Below are 16,229 nucleotides of genomic sequence, written 5' to 3' on the forward strand. Positions count from 1 at the left end.
AATGAAAATGCACATGAATAAATGTATATATAAATTTTCAGTTCTTCATGGCCCAACGATAACATGTTTGATTGGAATAATTAACAAAATCTTTTTTTATCTCAGTGGTGTGTACTCTCTAATGAGAAAAATGCGTTGTTACACAAGTTATAATGGGGTTGCCAATACATTATGCATTTCGTTTAAGGGGAATATGTTTTTTGTTGTTTTTTAATTTATTGCACATAAATAAAACCAGAAAATTCTCAAAAAAAGTGTGAAAAATATAAATAATCGTGGCATCAAGTTTTTGTGCAAACATAGAAGCAATGTGTTATTTTCAATTACATATTGCCCTTGACTTGGTAACTCTATTCACAATATTGTAACGGCGGCAAGAACAAAATAATCGACTACGGCGAACAACAACGTTAGCGGCTTCATACTCTGCACGTGGGTTATTTTTGTTTAGATTTGCCCACTTGGAACGTGTAGAAATTAAAAATATGAAGAATTTAGTTAAAAAACCTGGAAAACCTAAATCTTTGGCCACCATTGAGAAAAAGAAAAAGGTGGGCAATACAGAAGAGAAGATACAAAAAGTTAAGAAACTCAAGGAAGTCGTTGAGAAGGAAGCGGCTGAGGTAGCTCCCAAGAAACTAAAAACAAAAGTAAAAAAGACCCAAGAGTCATCTGTGGAGTCAACCAAAAAATCCAAAAAGCTAAATAAATCCGATAAAAATGATGATGGTAAAAAGAAGAAAAACAAAAAGTCCCACAAGGAGGAACTGGAAGGCTTGAAAGACATTGATCCAGAGTTCTATGATTTCTTGAAAAAGAATGACAAACAGCTATTGGAATTCAATATGTTGGACAGTGATGATGACGACGAAGAGGCTGAGGTTAAATCAAAGAAGGAAGTAAAAGGAAAAGCATCCAAGAAAGAAAAGAAATCAAAAAAGTCACAAGATTCTGATGATGATGATTTTTTGGATGATGATGAAGAAGATGACGACGAAGACGAAGAAATGGATGACGATGATGAGGAGGATGAAAAGTTTCACAAACCCAATGCTGATCTCGAGGTTGCCAGTGACGAGAGTGACTTTGAGGCCGATGAAGAACCTGAAATGGCTTCGGATGGCGTACAAAAGGTTACATTAAATCTCCTACGCCAATGGCAAATACAATTGGAGCAGGATAAGGTGCCAATAGATATTGTACGCAAAGTGACACAAGCATTCAGTTCTGCACTAGCCAGTATAACGCCCGATGCAGAACAAGTGGAATTGCCATTTAAAGTTGTTGGCTCGGCAGCCTTTAATGGTGTCATCCAACTGTGTGTTTTGCATTTGCAACCAGCAATTCTAAGATTCTTGGGTATTAAGGAAAAGTCGAATGTACCGCTTCACAAGAATAAGAAATGGAACAAAGTTCGTGGTTGTCTACGTTATTATTTAACCGATTTGATACGTCTTGTGGAACAAGTGTCCAGTCCCAATATCCTATCGGTTTTACTCAAACATCTGCATCAAATGGCCAACATGGTGGCCCCCTTTACCACATTGGGCAAGACAATTTTGAAGCGTTTAATTGTACTCTGGTCTACGGGCGATGAAACCATACGAGTGGTGGCATTTTTGTGTATCCTGAAAATCACTCGCAACCAACAGGTTGGTATAGATTCTAATAAGACAAATGGGGAAAAATAATAAAAAATGTTCCTTTACAGGTTACCATGTTAAATCATGTACTGAAGGCGATGTACCTTTCCTATGTACGTAATTCCAAATTCGTTTCCCCAAACACATTGCCATCCATCAATTTCATGCGCCGTTCCTTGGTGGAAATGTTTGCTTTGGATTTGAACACCACCTATCAACATGCCTTCTTGTATATCCGTCAATTGGCCATTCATCTGCGTAACGCTGTCATTCTCAAGAAGAAAGACAGTTTCCAAGCTGTCTACAATTGGCAGTACATAAATTCTTTGCGCCTTTGGTGTGATTTGCTGGGTCTCACCGCAGATAAACAACAACTGCAGCCTTTGATTTATCCCCTGGTAACCATTGCCATTGGTGTAATACGTTTAATACCCACAGCCCAATATTTCCCACTGCGTTTCCATTGCTTGCAATCACTAATTGAATTGGCCAAAAACACCCATACGTTTATACCCGTTTTGCCCCTAATTTTGGAAGTTCTACGCAGCAACACTTTCAACAAGAAACACAGCTCCGTTTCCATGAAACCTCAACAGTTCACGTGTATATTGCGTTTGAATAAAGGACAATTGGCGGAAAATGGTTTCAGAGATGAAGTTGTGGAACAAGTTTGTGGTCTGACATTGGAGTATTTGGCCTATGAATCAAATTCCTTGGCCTTTTGCGATCTGGCAGTGCACACAGTCACCGCATTGAAGAGTTATCTCAAGGATTGTCGCAATGCCAATTATTCCCGAAAAATTAAGCAGCTGATAGACAAAATTGCCGAAAACTCGAAATTCATCGAACAGGAACGTCGTAAGATTACTTTTGGTCTTAAGGACACGGAGCAAATACGTGCCTGGGAAACACAGGTGCGCAACAAAGGCACACCATTGGACATTTACTATAATGCCTGGGTCAAGACACATGAAACCAAGAAGAGACGTCAAGCAGCCCAGGCGGATAGTGTTAATGATGGTTACGATTTGCCAGTCCTAAAGAAACCGACTAAAAAGCCAATGTCTATTAAGAATGAAGATGGCGAAGTTGAACTGTTCCCCTCCGATTCGGAAGATGATGAGGCTGGCGATTCGAAATTACCCGGTGTTGAGGAAAGTGACGAAGAACAAATGGTCGTTGATGATGAGGAAACTAAGCCTAAGAAGAAATCTAAAAAAGATAAAAAGGAGTCCAAAAAGGCGAGCGCTGCAACAGAACAAGAAGTTGATATACCCGTTGAAGAGCCGGAAAATGAAGAAGTCGATATTGTTAAAGATTTGGATATGGATGATTGGTAGTTTTCTAATTTTACTTTATGTGGAAAGTAAATTTATAATTTTATTGACTTTATCAAATTAGTTAAGGAATAATAAAATGTAAAAATAAAAACAATTCTGTTCATTAAGCCTAGAACAAGTTTAAGCTTGAATGAGAGCCGGGTTTCGAGCTCTTAAAAACTCTGTCTACATTTTTTTTTAATATTTTCGAATAATTTGTTGCAGTAACGGACCAATTTGGGTATTTTAAGTTACTGACCACGAAACTTATTGAAGCTTAGAAAACAGTCCATGTTTATGTTTAGCCACCACACAAGGCTATACCGTAATGGTCCATTTTCCGAGGTTTTTGAAAGTCTAGAATTACGATATCTTGGATCCACTAATTGGCATAGTTTTTACTCATTTGATATGATCCTGCCCTCAATGTTGAACGTCCATTTTATATGGGTTAAGTATATTTTATGATGCACTTGTTTTATTATTATTTTTTTATTTATTTTATTAATTCTACAACATTTACTACATAAACAACGTTTCTATCACAGCAGCAGCACCATGCCTAATTTAAAACTTTTTCTCAGGATCTTTGCCGGGTATGATTTCATATTCATTATATTTGGGAAATGTTCCCACTGTTTCTTTGGGTGGTATTAGTTTACCCGAAGCATCTTTCTCCCCGTACTTCTCCTCCAATTCGGCTGCATTCCGTTTCTTCATATCCATAATTTGTAAATTTCTCACCAACTCCTCTCGCGTTGGTGGCTCCTCACGGCGGCCACGCAACCAAGCCTCCCATTCGGCTGTTATTTCATTGTCAAAAGCCTCCTTATCGGCTGGTTCAAACCATCGCGATGGTTTGCGTTTACCAATCGAGGGATCTGCTGGTATTTCATAGTATTTATTGCCAAAGTAATCCTCACCAATTAGATTGCCGCGTATTTGTCGGGGACGAAATGATTTGAAGAAATTTTGGAAAATAATTTTAATAATATCGCGTGATGGTGGCTTGGCCATAACTTAATTTTAAATTCTTTTTTCGTTTTGGAAGGAACACCAAATTCACAATTTGTTTATTTCAAGGTTATGTCTTTGTTATGACATCTTAGAGACAGGGCAATACGGTATCTCTGGCAGGAAAAACGACATAGAAAGAAAGGAATAAATACGAGGAATCAAAACAGAAAGACAATCAACAGTTACAAGTTACTACGCAATATGGCATCTCTGTCGCGAAAGACGAATAGCAAGGGTTCCTTAGATCGAAACAAACATCGTTGTAACAGGGTGCTATTTTTATTTATATTTTCGCTTTTATCATGGTAAAATAATAAAGGTAAACTCTTTTGTTAAATTCAATATGGCAACCCTTTTCTGACGATCTCGACCTTGTAATTTTTTAGCTTCTGTTCCTGGATAGCAGCGACATTCATGTTCTTTCAACTCATAAAAGAATACTAGAATGGAGATTGCGGGGGAGTTACGTATTGTAATGAAGATATTTACGGAGACTTATTGGGGCCTGCATTGGCGCAGCAACAGGTAAGGTAATTCCCACCGCTGTACCCCTGCAGAGACGATCTGGGAACATAACCAACTCTTTGCGTCCAGCGTATCTCATAAATATTGGCCTGTAGTGACTGTCATTACAAAAATGATATTTGGTAACAGATATAAGATACAGCCCAAATATATACATATATATCTTCAACCTATTTCCGGTTTAATTGTACACCAAATGGCCAATATCAATCCAAATGAACTGAATTTTGGCTCATCCGACCGAAATCAGTCTAGAATTAAGTACATCAAATTTGGTGAAAATCGGTTCAGATATAGCTATAGCTCCCATTTATATGTTTTATCCCATTTGGTGTTTAAGTCACTCACATTAGTAATATCCACTCTACCAGAGTGATATTTGGTACCGGATATCAGATACGGCTCGAAAATACCTTTGTCATCGAGTTCGGTTCAGATTAGAATATAGTTCCATACATATTTTTCAACCGATTTCGAGTAAATTGTGCACCAAATGAACAATATCTGTCAAAAAGTCCTAAATTTTGGGTACATCCGACCGAATTCAGTCTAAAAGAAGTACATCAAATTTGAGGAAAATATGTTCAGATATAGATATATGTTTTACCGATTTTGTGTTTAAGTCCCTCACATTCGTAATATGCATTCGACAACAATGATATTTGGTATCAGATCTTAGAGCTCAGAAATACCTTTGACAAACGCGAACGACTAAGATTTGGATATAGCTCACACATATATATCCTTAATCCGTTTTCAGGTTTGTTGTACAAATAATGGTTAATATCAACCCAAATGGAGTGAATTTCTGGACGTACGTTTCCATTTCGTGAAACTCGGCTCCGAATTGCCTATCCATATTTTAGTTCCCTCTGAAACCAAACTATAAAGGCTTTAAAGCCAAATGTTGATAAAATAGTTTGATATATTTCAAATAAATTCTTTTTTTTTACGGGAGCTCTACTAAATACGCATTTTGGTGTCATATAGTCGGTTCCACCCGACCTATGACTTCTCCTTACTGGTTTCTCTTATAAATGTTTTTTTTTTTCATATCATTCTAGAACAAGAATTGAGCCACTTGAGCTGTATTGAATTATGAAAATAAAAATATTTCTTTTATAATTTATTTATTAATATTGTTTTCTTTCATAAAAGTTTTCATATCACATTTTCATAGAACGGAAATTGAAGCTCTCATAACTTATTTATCATCGCCAATTCTAGTTTGAGTTGTTGGCAGGCCCCTTTTGTAGCAAAACATCGATTATATCGATATTTGTGGAGTTTTGCTAATTAAAAGTCACATGGCTGATAGTCGACTTACAAATCCCTCTCAAGAGGTGATAAAATTTTGTCGAGAAGGAACAAAAAAAAAACGACGAAATGAAATGAAGAGAAAACGTGTGTAATGGACAAATAATCAATTAAATTTGCAATAGGATTTAGTTGTTAAGTTGGCAAAGATGATGGAAGTGTTAAAAGAAAGGTCAGTATCAACGCGGAATCGGATTTTTTCATTCGTCAATTTGCACGCGTTCTTCGTCGTTGTGTCGTCCGTCGTAGAGGTGATTTAAGAAGAAATAAAAAATAAATACGAGAAATACAACAAAACCCCCCCGCTACTAACACCATGCTGCTGTGCAACGTTTAGTGTAGAGTGTGGGTATTAAATCTATCTATCTCAACAAGCAACTGACCAACAAAAAAAAAAGATTAATAAGAAATAATTTACATATAGGCATAAGCAAAATATTTTTTTAAAGGAAATTGATGTGATGTTTTGTGAGTGATCAGAAAATTGAGAAAAAAAAGATTTGAAACAAAAGAAATATGGAAAATATGGAGTGAAAAGCAAAGAGAAGAGAAAGAAAAAGATAACCGAATATAAAGTAAGGCAAAAAAAGAGTAAGAAGAAGAAAGAACGGCAACAAGAAAGAGGAAACGTTAAAGAAGAATTGATAAAGAAGAAAAATTGATACAACAAAAAATAAAGAAAAAAAAACTAACAAAACGAACATTTTCCGGTGAAAATTTGTGGACATTTTCTTCACCTCATAACAAAACGGTCAACTCTGAAAAAAGTAAGTTTTGCAGTTGTGGGAAATTTGTAAATTTAATAATCACGTTGCTCCTATTTGTTTGTTTACAGTGTTCACTTCACCATTTCATTATTCCACAATGAGACCACAACCTCCTGGTGGAGGAGGTGGGCAAACCTTAGATGCCGGTGCTGAGGAGCTGCGCAATGTTGAGTGGTACTGGGGCAAAATGACCCGAGAGGAAGTCAAAAATATTCTAGCTGGCAAACCCGATGGCAGCTTCTTGGTACGTGATGCCCTCTCCAAGGAGGGCGAATACACGCTCACCCTCATCAAAGACGGCACCGAGAAGTTGATCAAAATCTGCCACCTCAACGGCAAATATGGATTTTTGGACTGTAAATTTAACTCCGTCGTAGAGCTAATCAATTATTACAAAGTCAATTCGTTAAAATTGTACAATAAAACACTGGACATTACGTTAAGTAATCCCATCATCCGTCCCATCGAGGACGACGAACAGCCTTATAGTGATCTTAGGTATATAGCCGAACAATTTCTAGTAGTACACCGAAGACTTATCAAACAGCAGCAGAGTTTAGAACAAAAATTGAAAACCTTCAAAGCCATAGAAGCCGAACTAAATGACAAGAAACTGCACCAGGAGGTGTTCCTGAGGGCGGAGAAAATGTTCCAAAGTCAAATTAAGATTTTGGAGAATTTCATCAACTCCCAACCGCCGGCGATTAATTTGAATTGCTCCAACAGTACACCGCCAACAACAATACCAACGAATAATGCCACCCGCCAACAAGAACAAGAACAACTGCAACAAAATGCCGCCCTTATGAAGGCGCGTCTAAGTGATCTCTGCAGTGAAATGAATAAGCTGAATCATCATGTGGAAGCGAAGAAGGAGGAATACAAGGGCCTGGAGCGTGAAATCAATGCAGCCAAACCCGAATTGCAAGACAGTAATATGCGCAAAGAGAAATATCTGGAGTGAGTAAATTTTGTTGTTAAAAAAAACAATGCCTAGCATATTTCATAATTTATTGCAATAGAATTGAGTTAAATTTTAGAAAATATTTGCTTGGCTTCAACGACAAACCTATTAGGGTTGAGGTAGTGAAGTGGTTGCTTTGCTTTGCACGTTCGCCTGTTGCTTGCGTTGTCATTATGATAGGTTAGGGAGGGTGCACATTCACTGGTTGATATCAAAGATGTTTGTTTGTTTATTTTTATTACAGTTCCATTTGGTTTTAAGATTAGGCGTGACAAATAGACAATTTAGCTGCTGTATTTACTTTTATTAAATTGTATGAATTGGATTTCAATATTTCAACATAAATTATGAAATATACTGTGTGTATTTCTTCGCAAGATAAATGCAATGAATTCAAGTGCACAAAACCAGCGATCAATTTAAAATAAAAATTGAGGAAATTATAGACGTTGAATAACTTAAGTTGTTTGAAAGCTATTTTTGAAAAACTTCTAAGGTTTTGTTGCATATTTCAATTTAGGATGTAGTTTTCGAAAAAAATGCGTCCAAAAAATTTTCAAATTGCGTTTTTGTTGAATTTCCCATTTTTTCTTTAATAATTTAAATGAGTGTCTGGAGCTTGAACAAATCATATAATTGATTAAAAATTTTATTTACTCGATTCGAAAATACTCGGAGAGAGGATTTCGTTGTCCATGTCTTCATTTGTCTATGGTTTGCTTTTAAACGGTGGGGTTTAAATTTAACACAGTTGGACAAAAGCAGACAGCGATAAGTGCATTGAGGGTTAGGTCAAGGTCAAATTGACCGGTGGGTTACATACGTAAAAATCTGCCTCCATTTTCAACAAAGCGAAGATTCGAATTTTTTTGGCGATTTCAAGTTTACTCTAGGTTTTGTGATGATGAGGATAACATAAATTCCTGCATGTCATATCACTGTCTATGCTGATGGATCTGTGATAGAAGGTGATACGAGAGGTGGTGTGAGGAATTACATGTCAGCTACTTATACGGTCCCAAAAACCGCTGAAACATACTTTTAATAAAAAATTTAATCAATACTGAAAGAGTCGGAAATTTTAAATGGTGATTTCACTAGGTTTGACGGAAGTACGTCTAAATCTAAGCTGATTTTGACATAACTCATGTAAAGGTGTTTCTAGGTTGTATGTGATCATAAAACCTTTTTATACCCTCAGGCACATGGCTAGAAAGGGTATATATCATTTGATACTGCCAAAACGGTCCTTAGGTTTCTTTGGACCAAATCCGTTTCATGACATTTGGAGTCGATCTAGCGATGTCCGTCCGCCTGTCTGTCTGGCTGGAGCGCACGATAACTCTTGAGGGAAGTATCCGATTTGATTCAAACTTGGTACATCGTAATATTATTATCAAGCTTAGATGGAGCTCGGAGATGGGCAATATCGGTCCACTCCTTTCGGTACCTCTCCCACAAAAGGTCGCAAAATTTCAAAGAAAATGTTTTATTGCACAGAAAGAGAAAGGATAATCCGATTTTGCTCCAACTTTGTAAATCTTAATATTTGCATCAGTGCTAGGTCCGGTGCGAAAATGGACAATATCGATTCACTCCATCGAATACCTCCCCCACAAAGGGCCAAAATTTTGAATATTTATAACTCTTATAAAATGTGATGTAAGTGTCCGATTGTCTTCAAATGACAGACATTACAATATTTTAATTAACCCATGGTCTGGTGTGAAGATGGAATATATCGGTCCACTCCTTCTGGTACCTCCCCCACAAAGGGTCAAAATTTTCAATATTCATGAATCTCATAAAACAAAAAATAAAAATCAGATTCGCACGTCTCAATATTTTCATCAACACGAGAACTATTATAAATATGGTAGAGTTTCTACCATTGTTTCTGGTACCTCTTCCACAAAGGGCCAAAGTTTGGAATAACCAAAACGATTATAAAATCCGAAATAAGCCTCCGGTTCTTTTCATATTTCATACACCCCATTATTTCTACTAACACAAGATCTGCTGTGAAAATGGAATGTATCGGTCCAGTCCTTCTGGTACCTCCCCCACAAAGGGTCAAAATTTTGAATATCCATGAAGTTCATAAAACGCGAAATTAACATCCGTTTCCATTCAGACTTTGTACATCTCAATATTTCTATCAGCACAAGATCTGTTATAAAGATGGTAGAGATTGGACCATTCCGTCTGGTACCTCCCCAACAAAGGGTGAAAATTTTGAATAACCAAAACGATCATAAAACCCAAAATAGGCTCCCGGTTTTCTTCAAGTTACACGCATCACAATATTATTATTATCCCAAGGTCTGGTGTGAAGATGGAATATATTGGTACACTCCTTCTGGTACCTCCCCCACAAAAAGGTTCGAAATTTTGAGTATCCATGAAGCTAATAAAGCGCGAAATTAACATCTGATTCCATTCAGACTTGGTACATCTCAAAATTTTCATCAACACAAGATCTGTTATAAGGATGGTAGAGAGTGAACCATTTATTCTGGTAGCTCGCCCACGTAGGGTTCAAGATTTTGAAAAAAAAAGCTCAAAGAAAGCGAAATAAGCATCAAACTCTCTTCAAATTTCAAACATACAAACATTTTTCCTAACACAATATCTGTTGTGAAGATGATATATATCTGTGAACCTCTTCTGGTATCTCACCCACAAAGGGTCACAATTTTCAATACTTTTATTTGCCATAACTTTACAACTTGTTATATCTAAATATTTGTCTCCTACCAGAAACCTGTGATGAATGTTCGATTTCCTTTAAATTTTGCACATACCAATATTTTTATCTGCATTAGATGAAGTATGAAAATGGAATACTTCGGTCCGATATATCTGTCAACTCACGCATATTTCCACATTTTCCAAAAATTTGCACATATTCCATATAAAGTATAGGAAGTAGTCGATATAGTCCTAATCTGCCACGTTGTAACATTTATATCAGTCTTAGGTCAGATACGAATTGGTCAATATTAGTCTACTGCTTCGGAACCCTTCCCCCTATATTTTGAATAATCATAATTTAAGACTGGGGTATACATTTGTCGGAAAAACCGACTGATCATATTTTTCTTGTTTCTCTGGTCTTTGATTTCGATTTAGCCATTGCCCACATTTCACACTAACTCTTTCTAATGTGGTCTTGCCACATTATCCTTTTTGCTCCTTGAATAACCTATTGCCCTTTAATGTCAGTTCTATGACATTGCACATTCGATGGTCTCACTGCCTCTGCTCTGGGGTGTTTGGTCTCACTACAGGTATTAGTGAGCAGCTGTTCTTGTTGAGATATTTCAATCCTTTCTGAATTCATTTCAATCTATTTCTCCCAAAAGTTAAAACAAAAAAATTGAAATTGAAATAATTTAAATAAACATTGATTGACTATTAAAATCATTAAAACATTTAATTGAACATAAAATTATGTATGTTAAAAATTCATTAACACAATATTACAAATTTGTTATCACTAATTTAATATAATTTAATTTGCCATCACTGACCAAATGATCGACATATGAGAAAAAATACAAAAAAAATTCGATTTCAATTAGCATTAGTTTAGCTGACAGTAGTGACTTGTACAAAACTATCGGGAGAAAGCCTACAATTTTGCCACCATTTGATTATATTGAAAATATACCACACCAAATGGCGCCTAGATCCGAAATTCTTTCTAGATCTCTGGTAATGACTTCCCCTCTGACGATGCACTTTTGTAAGCACATAGGGTTCAATTATTTTAAAATCTGTACTGCTCATCCGTTTGCTTCACGAACGAAACCTATTGAAATGGGTGATAATCGGTTCAGAATATATATCCAATCTTCTATATTGAAGCACGAATGTCAAATATGTTGAAAAGATGTTCAAATAAATCTCCTATATATTTGATACAAGGTTTCAGATACAGCCTAGAAAAACTTGATCAAATTTTGATCGTTTCAGATTTATATATTGCGCCCATATGTATATTTCCTACGGTCACTCCCAGGTGAAATTGATTTGGTCAAGGATAAGACTTTGTGATGTCTATGTTTGCAATTGAAAACGCTTCAAGACGACTCATTTTGACAAATGAATTCTATTTCGGGGAATCCTTTAGTGTGATCTCTCCGATATTTCCTATGGTCACTTCAAGGTTAAATTGGTTTGGGCCCACTGTAAAGAAATGGTCAATGATACAACTTTTTGCTGTTTATTTTTGGAAAGAAAATATATATAAAAAAATATATATAAAATATAAATACTTATATATCGACAAAGAAAATTCTTTGGGGAATTCTTCATTGGCCTCATTTCTGACATTTCTTATGGTCACTTCAAGGTGAAATTGATTTCGGGCCCACTTTAAGCAAATGGGTGAGGATACAATTTTGTTGTGTCCGTTTTTGAAAAGCGCACCTAAAACGCTTCAAGACCTATTATTTTGACAAAGCATAGCAACCGGGAATTGGCAGCATGACTTAGATTTTGCGAAAATAATACATTTATGAAATTGGCTTGGGCCCACTTTAAGGAAATGGTCAAGGATGTGACTTTGTTATGTCTAGTTTAGAATGAGCATCGAAATGCTTCTAGACCATTCATTTTTACAAAGGAAACCCTTCGGGGTATCTTTCAGTGGCCTGCCTCGTCGATATTTCTTATGATCACTCCAAGGTTAAATTAGTTTGGGGCCACTGTGAGGAAGTGGGTAAGAATATTATGTCTTTGTGCATTTGTTTGTAACATGAAAAAGGAAACAAAAAGACCCATATTTACTTTTGTGGACCTACATAGAATCACTTTCTGAGTCGATTTATGCATGTCAGTCCATCCGTCTGTCAGTTGTGAACATTTATTATCCGATTGAGATGAAATTTTCCAAACAATATTTTTTTGGACGAACCCTATTGAAATTTGTGAGAATCGCACCAAATTTAGATAAAGCTCCCATAAACTACGCACCCCACCAGAATGATATTTGGTACCAGATATCAGAAACAGCCTAGAAATACCTCTGCCAAATTTTATCAAGATCGGTTCAGATTTGGATATAGCTCCTATCTTCAACCGATTTTAGGTTATTTATGCACCAAATTGCCAATTTCAACAACCCCCCAAAGTCCTGAATTTTGGTACTTCCGACCGAATTCAGTCTAGAAGCAAGTACATCAAATTTGGTGAAAATCGGTTCAGATATAGCTATAGCTCCCATTTATAGATTTCATCCGATTTGGTGTTAAAGTACCTCAAATGCGGAATATGCACCCCACCAGAATGATATTTGGTACCAGCTATAAAATACAACCCAGAAATGCCTCTGTCAAATTTTATCAAGATCGGTTCAGATTTGGATATAACTCCCATATATAGCTTCAAATGATTTCGGATTAATTGTGCACTAAATGGCCAATATCAGTCCAAATGACCTGAATTTTGGCACATGCGACTGAATTCAGTCAAGAAGCAAATGCATCAAATTTGGTGAAAATCCGTTCAGATATAGCTATAGCTCCCATTTATATTTTTCATCCGATTTGGTTTTAAAGTCCCTCAAATGCGGAATATGTACTCTACAACAATAATAATTGCTACCAGATATCAGATACAACCCAAAAATGCTTCTACCAAATTTTATCAAGATCGGTCTAGATTTGGATATAGCTCCCATATATATCTTCAATCGATTTTGAGTTATTTGTGCACCAAATGGCCAATATCAGTCCAAATGACCTTAATTTTGGCACATACGACTGAATTTGGTCTAGAAGCAAGTACATCGAATTCGGAGAAAATCGGTTCAGATATAGCTATAGCTCACATTTATATGTTTCATCCGATTTGGTTTTAAAGTCCCTCAAATGCGGAATATGCACCCCACAAGAATAGTATTTGGTACCAGCTATCAGATACAACTCAGAAATACCTCTGCCAAATTTTATCGAGATCGGTTCAGATTTGAATATAGCTCCCATATATATCTTCAAACGATTTCGGATTAATTGTGCACTAAATGCCCAATATCAGTCCAAATGATCTGAGTTTTGGCACATCCGACTGAATTCGGTCTAGAAGCAAGCACATCGAACTCGGAGAAAATCGATTCAGATATAGCTATAGCTCCGATATATATGTTTCAACCGATTTGGGGTTTTAAGCCCCTCAAATGCGAAATATGCACCCCACAAGAATAGTATTTGGTACCAGCTATCAGATACAACCCAGAAATACCTCTGTCGAATTTTATCAAGATCGGTTCAGATTTGAATATAGCTCCCGTATATATCTTCAACCGATTTTGGGTTATTTGTGCACCAAATGGCCAATATTAGTCCAAATGACCTGAATTTTGGCACATCTGACTATATTCGGTCTAGAAGCAAGCAGGTCGGAGAAGATCGGTTCAGATATAGCTATAGCTCCCATTTATATGTTTCAATCGATTTTGTGTTAAAGTCCCTCAAATGCGGAATATGCACCCCACAAGAATAGTATTTGGTACCAGCTATCAGATACAACCCAGAAATACCTATGTCGAATTTTATCAAGATCGGTTCAGATTTTCCCGTATATATCTTCAACCGATTATGAGTTATTTCTGCAGCAAAGCGTCAATATCAGTCCAAATGACCTGAATTTTGACACATCCGACCGAATTCAGTATAGAAGCAAGTACATCGAATTCGGAGAAAATCGGTTCAGATATAGCTATATCTCCCATATATATGTTTCAACCGATTTGGGGTTTTAAGCCCCTCAAATACGTAATATGCACTCCATAAGAATAATACTTGCTTCCAGAGATCAGATACAACCCAGAAAACCTCTGTCCAATTTTATCAAGATCGGCTCAGATTTGGAAATAGCTCCCATATATATCCTTAATCAGATTTCAGGTTTATTGTGCAAATAATGTCTAATATCAACCCAAATGCAGTGAATTTCGGGACGTAAGTTTCTATTTTGTGGATGTGGTCTCCGATATATATTTTTTTAATATAAATCCTCGAAATGATATCATGCACCCTATAGCAATGTTATTTGGTATAAAATCGAAAATCGATTCAGATTTGCATATGCCTTCCATATATTATTTCTCTCTGAAACCAAACTATAACTGCTGTAAAGCCAAATGTTGATGGGTGGTATGAGATCTACTTCAAATAAATTATTTTGCTATGGGAGCTCTACTAAAAAATATGTTATGTAGTCGGTCCCGCCCGACTTTTGACTTTCCCTTACTGATTTTAACTTTTATATTGTTTTACAGTAGTCTCCACTCTACTCACCGAGGATCATAAAATACCTTAACTTTGCTATTATCTCGTCCCATTCTCCCATCCCCCCTCTTCAAACTCTACTGGTCATAAAGTTTCGAGTTACTTTTCTGCGCAGTTCTGTCAAAAAATTATGTCCATTTTATGTTTTTCATTTTATCGTCCAGTTTTTCAATATTACCTTTTTTATGGTTCATTCAAATATCAGCAAAGTCTTCAAATTACCGACGAATATATTATCCGGGTATTGAAATGTTGTAGAGAAAATTTTACAAACGTAGTAAAATTTTGTTTTTTTTTTTTTCGCTGCCCCAACATCGACATCACTTGCTGTGTACGTGCCGTTTTTCGAATTTTAGCAATTATGAATGCATTTCTTTTATTTGTGGGTATTATTATTATTATTTTTTTTTTTGGTTTTTGTGTTCTGCTTCTCTATCCAGGTCCCCTTGCTTCCTTTATCTAAATGCCTGACATATTGCTTGCGGCTTGATGATTTTGTGATTCATTCATTTGTAAATGGTGGGGATATGATGATGGAGGGCATATGTTTGAATTGTGACTGATTGCTCGCTCGCTCACTCGCTCGATCGATATAAGAATAACAAAATAGTGGAAATAAATATTTAGACTAAGGATAGCACATCTGTAATACCACAATGCATTTGTGAATTTTTCCATCCAGTCAAGGTCGCCATGGCTGGCTGGCTGTGATGTAATACTTTTTTTTATTTTTTCCTTTTTCAGAATTAAATTGTAACTGGAGTTAAAGATCAATTGCACAGAACAAATCACAAAATACTAAATGCACATCGAGCTGAGTAGAAAGTTCCTTAAATTGTAGCAAAACAAGGTATGACACATGACATTACGTCTTAGTTTCTGAGATGTGGATTTTTAGGGAATGAATTGTTTTAAATAGTTTCGACGAGAATTCTTAGTAGATTTTGCTGAGAGAAGGTAGAACTATGGAATATTTTTTTTGTAGAAATTGTTTGTAGATTTAAATATATAAACTAATTCCTTTCAAATTGTAATATCCTACAGAGTTTAACACCGGTGTGGATAAGGAACAAAAGCCTATGGAAAATGTAAAACTGTTCAAAAAACGAATAATGCTACTCTACAATGCCTTTAAAAAACATTCTTGGAGTTATGCAGAAAAAATGCATGTGTGCTATCGTCAACAAAAATTTTGTCGAGCCATTTTACCTGACTGTTAATTCTCAGATGATACGACTTATGGACATTGACATATACTGGAAATTTGTCAATGTGATGAGTACAGTGGTAAATAGCTGGCACAAATGCTAAGAGGGAATGAACCTAAATAACAGCGCTAGGAACGATAAATGAATGACTCATCTTTTGGAATATTTGTTTTT

General features: G+C 36.1%; 3 protein-coding genes across 6 annotated transcripts in view; 2 read left to right on the forward strand and 1 right to left on the reverse strand.

Annotated features, from left to right (window-relative positions):
- The first annotated feature begins 397 nt into the window (after positions 1-397).
- LOC101895964 (nucleolar complex protein 2 homolog) lies at positions 398-3,077 on the forward strand. The gene is made up of 2 exons (XM_011295972.3): positions 398-1,652; positions 1,712-3,077. Exons 1-2 carry the CDS (start codon positions 486-488, stop codon positions 2,981-2,983), a joined length of 2,439 nt encoding a protein of 812 aa, XP_011294274.2. The 5' UTR covers positions 398-485; the 3' UTR covers positions 2,984-3,077.
- A 358-nt stretch (positions 3,078-3,435) lies between these two features.
- LOC101896129 (NADH dehydrogenase [ubiquinone] 1 alpha subcomplex assembly factor 2) lies at positions 3,436-4,097 on the reverse strand. The gene has a single exon (XM_005187771.4). The coding sequence runs from the start codon at positions 3,977-3,979 to the stop codon at positions 3,530-3,532; it is 450 nt and encodes a 149-aa protein (XP_005187828.1). The 5' UTR covers positions 3,980-4,097; the 3' UTR covers positions 3,436-3,529.
- Positions 4,098-5,808: 1,711 nt separating this feature from the next.
- The window catches only part of LOC101896300 (phosphatidylinositol 3-kinase regulatory subunit gamma), a 46,524-nt gene continuing 36,103 nt past the window's right edge, over positions 5,809-16,229 (forward strand). Inside the window, exons 1-3 of one of the 4 annotated variants that reach the window (XM_005187772.4) lie at positions 5,809-6,166; positions 6,246-6,588; positions 6,657-7,548. In XM_005187772.4, coding sequence (XP_005187829.1) covers position 6,588; positions 6,657-7,548 — 893 coding nt within the window. In that variant the 5' untranslated portion in view covers positions 5,809-6,166; positions 6,246-6,587. The remainder of the gene's footprint in view (positions 6,167-6,245; positions 6,589-6,656; positions 7,549-16,229) is intronic. The other 3 variants (XM_005187773.4, XM_011295973.3, XM_011295974.3) reach the window with 3 other exon arrangements.

The sequence above is a fragment of the Musca domestica genome, unplaced genomic scaffold (genome assembly GCF_030504385.1).
Source record: "Musca domestica strain aabys unplaced genomic scaffold, Musca_domestica.polishedcontigs.V.1.1 3, whole genome shotgun sequence".
NCBI lineage: Eukaryota > Metazoa > Arthropoda > Insecta > Diptera > Muscidae > Musca > Musca domestica.